This window comes from Cucurbita pepo, chromosome 1 (genome assembly GCF_057944985.1).
Source record: "Cucurbita pepo subsp. pepo isolate OVF chromosome 1, ASM5794498v1, whole genome shotgun sequence".
In the NCBI taxonomy this organism is placed as follows: domain Eukaryota; kingdom Viridiplantae; phylum Streptophyta; class Magnoliopsida; order Cucurbitales; family Cucurbitaceae; genus Cucurbita; species Cucurbita pepo.
This window is the reverse complement of record NC_141798.1, coordinates 15,751,835-15,758,662: the sequence shown is the minus strand read 5'-3', so window position 1 is coordinate 15,758,662 and position 6,828 is coordinate 15,751,835. Positions and strand designations below refer to the sequence as shown.

At 37.3% G+C, this 6,828-nt stretch overlaps 1 protein-coding gene across 2 annotated transcripts; it reads right to left on the bottom strand.

Annotated features, from left to right (window-relative positions):
- Positions 1–1,668: 1,668 nt before the first annotated feature.
- On the bottom strand, positions 1,669–5,388 carry LOC111784469 (auxin efflux carrier component 7). 2 transcript variants are annotated; one of them, XM_023665162.2, is made up of 6 exons: positions 3,844–5,388; positions 3,472–3,742; positions 3,215–3,300; positions 2,477–2,634; positions 2,188–2,264; positions 1,669–2,100 (listed from the first exon to the last, which is right to left on the bottom strand). In XM_023665162.2, exons 1-6 carry the CDS (start codon positions 5,108–5,110, stop codon positions 2,034–2,036), a joined length of 1,926 nt encoding a protein of 641 aa, XP_023520930.2. In that variant the 5' UTR covers positions 5,111–5,388; the 3' UTR covers positions 1,669–2,033. The 2 variants fall into 2 exon arrangements, with proteins under 2 accessions (XP_023520930.2, XP_023520929.2); XM_023665161.2 differs by having other exon boundaries at positions 1,671–2,100; positions 3,472–3,751; positions 3,844–5,387.
- Positions 5,389–6,828: the final 1,440 nt, after the last annotated feature.

Below are 6,828 nucleotides of genomic sequence, written 5' to 3'. Positions count from 1 at the left end.
GTTCTAAATTGTATCCAATTTTAGAGGAGATCCAACTACTGTATTTTAAGATTCGATGAATTTTGTGCCGGAGTTCACTGTGGAGGCTTTGATTTTGAGCAAATGGCATATCCATAATTATCCTAATTTCAACGGTATTTTGGTAATTTGCTACTTTCCAAATATTTTTATTATTATTTTTCTATAAGATCCATAACTTTTCTAAAAATTCTTCATCCCTTACTGGTCATTTTTTTTTTTTTTTGCTTCTTCAGCATCGTGAAATTCCTTCTAGATAAGGAATTAAAAATGTGGGAAGATTTTAAAAAATTAGAAAAATGCTTACTTCTTCTCCGGTCTTTCTCCACTTTTTCCTTTCCAATATTTCTCCAAAGGCTTTAAGCTCTTAATACTACTTCTTAGAATATATAAATGACTTGCTTAAGACACTTGTTCATGCTTAAATCCCTTAATTTCTTTCCTTGGATTCTTTAGGTCTTACATTGACTGCTTATTCTTGTTGAAGCTAATTTCCTTTATTTTTGGGGTGTTACAAGTATATCGGTGTCATCAGAGTCTCTGCCTCCTATCTCCTCCTGTACGCTCTCAGCAATAGTACCGCCCTACCATGCGATAGTAGTATAGTGTAGTGTAGCACGTCGAGGCGACCAAATTCTCTACCTTGTACAGTCGAACACGTCCTGAGAGGGAGCATGGAACAATGTAGGTAAACACAATAGTTGGCAAGCACCCAAGGGTCATTCCCACCTAGACTAGTGTGACTATACGATCCTAAACCTCCCCGGGATGATGTTCAAGCTAGCAAACACCATCATACTGTCCCACTAAATTATTATGAAGTAGCGCCTCAACTCAAGATACCGGTCATTCTTTGCATAAACAAAAGCACCTATCCAAATCAAAGAACATAAAGGTTGGAGGAGTAAGATTCATATTAGACTTATTTCAATTTTTGTCAAATAAAGTATTTTTAAAACTTTTTAAACTACGTTTTCATATTTCTTTCAAAGGAATTGAATTTGAAAATATTAATAGAAGCATTTGTCAATTAGGTCTATATGTCTTAGGATTGTTATCATCTTAATTTTTATCTAGTTTTGAGTCACATTTAATTTTTTGATTTATGGATGAACAATACCATACCAATTAAATCATATTGACATTGACATAGTCATAACTTAACTTAGATCACACATCTTAGATCACACATCTTAGGTATGGTTGAAATTGTTGTTTTTAAAAAGTGGGAAAAAAGCTTAAACTTTTTAAGAACTAATAAATGAATAATAACTCCCATTCATTAGTGACAAGTATCTTTTTCCAATATTTATACTTGCAATGACCCCTAGTGGACCATACTCACCAAGTTGCCACATTATACCTTAACAAACCAATGGATATTAGTACATTATTCAATCTCATAAAAGATTCATATTTATATTTATTTATTCCATCCCACACAAAAGGCACTAAAAATAGACGTGATTATAATCAGGTGGTAAATTCTTTGTATAAACAAAGGGAAGGTGACAAAATGAGCAACAAAATCAGCAGCCTAATGTAATATAATATGATATAATAAAATTACAAACCCCCCCCAAAAAAAAAAAAAAAAAAAAAAAAAAAAAAGAGAAAACGACAAAAGCCAAACAAAACCAATATTAAGAATAATTTATGTTTTTTTTTTCCCACGTTAAAAAAAAAAAAAAAAAAAAAAAAAAAAAAAAAAAAAAAACTAATTAAGAAACCTATTGGTCTCCCATTTGAGTCAGAAATTTACACCCAAAATGGCAACGATCGAAGATTTGCCTTTCCTGGCTGGGTTGGGTTTTCCTTTTATGTCTCTCCCTTGAGCGATGCCTTTTTCTTCTCTTTGTTCTAAAATCTTCTGTAAAGCTGATGAAACTTTGACATCTTTCGGGGCTTCCATCTCAACTTTTGTCAAACTTTTTCTCTATATATTCTATCATCTTCTTCTTCATCTCAAAACCATTAAGAAATATGAAAGAAATTCATTCCAAGTTGAAACCAGTTTACAGACCCAGCAGAACATAGTAGAGCAAAGTAATGGGTAGCGCTATCAGCATCCCAAATATCACTCTGCAATGTCACAAAAAATGTACCAAATATCTCAATCATTTGAACCAAAAAAAACAGGCATCTTTCAGAGATATGGGGTTTGCTTACCCTGTGCTCAGAATTGCTGGATGGACGTTGTACTCTTTAGCAAACACAAACGGTACAATTCCTTGAGGCAATGCCGCCTACATAGCACATGGGATATTATACACAATCACCAGCTTTTCAATATTCATTTCATGTGCCTAAAGTTATATCTCTCATTAAAGTCATTCACTTAATAATATGAGTAGTACTCCACTTTTCCCCCATCTCAATTATTTTCTCAAACCAGTTGTCGACGAAACTTGTAAGATATTAAATTTGAAGTAGGTGACCATTATAATTCGGGAGTTACCTGAACAATGGCGACACGGAGGAGAGTTCCACGTAAGCCGATGGCAAAGGAAGCGATGGCCATGACAGCAGGCCCAGTTAGGAATCTGATGGCCATGGAAAAAACAGCAACAGAGTTCCCACATGCTATCATCTTTGGTTGTAGTCCCATAAAAATACCTATAAACAAGAATTTCAAAGAAAAAGAAAAGAAAAAATACTACATGAATTTAGAGTTCAACTAGTTTCACTAATTTGGAGTGCAATGGAGAGGGCATTAACTCCGGACCACCCAGTTGATGTTGCCCACTGGACCCAATGGACCCACTGGGTCCTCTTGTCGGCTGGCCAAGCCCCAAGATTAAAAACTTTCCCATCCCTTTTCAGACACACAATGTGAGCAAAAACAAATAATGCAAGAGAATCCCCATTCTTTCCCAGCCTAATTTCCAGACAAAGACTCGAGCGGCTAATTTAAACCGAACCTAACTCAACTGGTTATAACTTATGCGTGAACTATCAACACAGATTATAAAACAAATCAATTCTGAGAGTACTTTTTTTTTCTTTTTCTTCCTCCTTGTAATGATTCAATCAAGTTTGTCTTCAATTATTGGGATAATTACGTGACAGCATGATCACACAGACCAAAAGAACTAGTGATTTCTTTAGTTTCTATCATTAATTCTTAGTATTTTCTTCTTCTTTAGAATGATGCTTAATGAAACGAATACAATAAATAAAGAAAACGACTACTCACCTAAGCTAAACATAGCCATTCCAAGTCCTGTGTCAGAGAGTATGGAGATTGATTTCTCTATTATTTGCGGCATGGCCACATGCCACCTGCAAGTTTTTTCATCACAGCCCAACAACACAGACAACTCCATGAACAAACAATAAATACAGAACAAATTTCATAGACAATCCACGAACAAGAGGGAACACAATTAGTTCAAATGGAAGTTTCAATCTACTGTAATTAGATCAAAGGGAATTGATTAATTTTTGTCTTACCGGAATGAAATCAGCGACCAGATTAAACCGATGAGGCTTGAATATGTGTTGGGGTTTCTGATCAGCTTCCGCCACACCATGATTAGAATCAGACGGGTCATCACACTCGCCGGCGGCATTAGTTTCGAGTTCCCACCGTCTGGACCTCCGCCGGTGAATTTTCCGTTGAGATCACTGGCGGAGCCTATGGGATTCTCTTTCTGATCATCTCTTTCCTCTTCCCCTTCTTTGCCGGTGAAACTAAAGGTTTCAGCTACATAGCTCTCGGTTTCTGGAACAGCTTCACATCAGAACGAAAATGGGAAATTATTAATAAACTGGAATTTGTGGAGTTATTGAGATTGAAGGATAAATTATATTAGTATTCATTACCTTTGTTTTCACCGTTTTGTGGATGATCGGCGACGAGCATCCGGATCTCTTTGGCGCCTTGATCAGACCGTCCAGATTGCTCGGCTCCGGCAAGCTCATTCCCAGCTAAAATGTGGAGCCCACCACCGCCTTCAGAGACTGGGGAAGCACTTGAACTCCAAACGAACATGTGTAGCTCCTTCGCGTCATGGTTAGCTTTACTGTTCTGCGGCTGTGGCTGCGGTGGCGGTGGCGGTTGCTGCTGCTGTAGATGAGACGGCGGTGGTGGCTGAGTGATTTTAGGGGTTTTGGTGAACTCAGGGTTCGGAACCGGGTAAGACGAAGGCAGAGTTTGGGCCGGGTAAAATCCGAACCTCGGGGATGCCGTCTGAGCCTGAGCGGCAGAGTTCTCCTCAAAATTAGACGGCCTCGGCGTCGGACCTCTGGAGGATTGAACCGAATACAAATCACCAGGTCCGAAGTTCGACAATCGGCCTTGAAACCCCATCATAGAGTAGAAATCGGAGTGGTTGAAATTCGAACCTCGAGGAGTAGGATTCCGAGAAGAATGCAAACTGTAAATCTCAGCGCCAGTGAGATTGGACGGCCTCGGCGTCAATGCCGGAAGCGAACAAGGCCCGAGAGAGCGTCGAGAGGCATTCGATTTCCTCACCGTCACGTGAAGCTTTCCATCGTCCCCAATCTCTGCATCAGTCTCCAGAAAATCCCTCCCATCCAGCGAAACCACGTCCGAATCAACTTTAAAGGACACAATCGAAGCAGCCGTCTCGGGAAACTGCTCCATGATGAGAATCTTCGCACCACGATACTCAAACAGAAAAAGCAAAAGCGTGTACCAAATAATGCACTGCAACACAACCACCTGCACCATCAGACTCCCACTGTACTCGCCGTACATAGCAATCAACAAAGGAATCCCCATCACAAGCGTATTCGGAAGCGTGGAGAGAGAGAAAATGGTAATCATCCATTCCAAGCTTCCATTCTTCGTGACATTAGTCCAAATCCCAAGAAGAAATAGCATAATGACCTTCTGAAGCGTATCAGCAGCAATGAAACGGAAGTTCATCGCGTAAGGATTATTAGAAGAGATAAAATGAAAGGAGAGAAGAGGAACAGCGAAAATGGCGACGAAACGGTTGATTCCAGAGCACTGATCTGGCGTGAAAATCTTCCACCACCGGACAGAGCCGTAAGCCAAAATCATGGCGACATAAAGAGGAATAACAGCCGTCAAGACGGTATAGAGATCCTTCCATGAAATCATGGCGGGTTTTTGTCAGTGGCAGTGGAGGATAAATTAGAATACAAGTGAAGGGTAAAAGTGGAAACAAGAAAAATAAAAGAAGAGGAAATTTCAGTTAGTTAACTAACTAAAACGAAGAGGGATGGGAATATATGTCGTTCTGCACCGATCGACTGCTCAGCCTTCTGATAGGAACTACGAGAAAGGGAAGGGACGACAAGACGTCAAAAAATAATAAAAAGAAAAATGGAAAAGAAAAAAAAATAATAATTTAATTTTTTTTTAATTTTTAAATGAAGGAGTTTGGAAAGAGAAAGAGGAGAGCGGAGAGGAGGGAGAGAGAGTGGAGGAGTATATATAGGGGAGGCAACTGACGTTCTTCTGGTTTCAAAACGAAAGTTAACCGCCTACTATGGTTACTTTAACTCAACTTGGGTTATATGGGCCCTCCTTTACACAAGTGGCAGTTCCATGTGGGGTCGCCTTTCACTGACGTGGATGCCTTCTTTTTAAAAAGTATAGAAATTAAATGGTTACGATTTGATAAAAATTTAAAAATTAAAAGCTTTCTTTAATAATCAGAATTTTCAATACATCAAGGATAAATTGAAAGTCTTACAAGTTTTATTTTTAAAAAATGGTTTAAAATATTTAATAATTAAAATTTTGAAAGACAACATTATTTGCCAACATCCTCGCTGGCACTCGTTTCTCTCTTCAATCAATGTGGGATCTCACGATGCTTTGATACTATTTGTAACAACTTAAGCTCACCACGAGCAGATATTGTTTTCTTTGGGATTTCCCTTTCAAACTTCCCTTCAATAATTTTAAAACAGAGTCTACAAGAGAGAGATTTCCACATGTTTATAAAGGATGTGTGTTCTTGTTTTCAACGGAGGTGGAATCTCACAATAGGTTACAAAATAATAATAATATGATTTTTTGTAAATCAAAAGGAAAAATAACCAAAAAGGTTTGGCTATACCATTGTTGTGAATGACTTCTTAATACAAAATAATCATTTATGTAACGATTCATGTCTAAGACTCAGAATCTAGATTCGACACCTAATGATCCCGACATTCCTTTGCATATCCTGCAACATGGTCATGTTAACTACTAATCACTTCTTAAAAGTAATGATTGTCCCCACACGCTAACACAAATCTTTTTAACATGATTTATGCTCATTTAAATGCTTCTTAAGAAAATTCTTAGGAGGTCACCCAATATAGAATTACTCCAAGTAACTATGAATTTTCTATGACTGAGCCACCAAAAAAGAAAGTGCACATTGTCCGTATAGACACTAATTTTCAATTCTTTTAAATTTTTCTTGCTCATCCTATCATCAAGATCGTTTTCATCCGAATGTGGTTTCGGTTCATTCATGTAACCCTTTTTTATTCAGATGTCACAATTTCATAAACTAACTAATAAGTATTTGTTTTCAACCTATAATATGGTATCGAAGGATGTTGTACTCATGAAAAATAATGCATTCTTTACGATATTAGAACGGTTAGAATCAAGATGTTATATGAAGTTATCCAAACACTATTTGATGTGAGACACATTCCAAACTTAGAAAGAGATTTAATTTCTTTAAGTGCTCTTCATTCAAAGGGAGATTTATTTATTTATTTTTTAAAATGTAATAATAAATAATAATAAACACTTAGAACAAGGCAAACTGATTTTAGATAAGGAACTATATAATAAAAGATATATAAAAG

Coding starts and splice junctions, on each gene's coding strand:
- LOC111784469 (XM_023665161.2), bottom strand. CDS start 5,110: ATGATTTCATGGAAGGATCTCTATACCGTCTTGACGGCTGTTATTCCT. Junction 3,752..3,843: donor ACAAAACGGTGAAAACAAAG/GTAATGAATACT, acceptor TCTGATGTGAAG/CTGTTCCAGAAACCGAGAGC. Junction 3,301..3,471: donor TGGTCGCTGATTTCATTCCG/GTAAGACAAAAA, acceptor AAAAACTTGCAG/GTGGCATGTGGCCATGCCGC.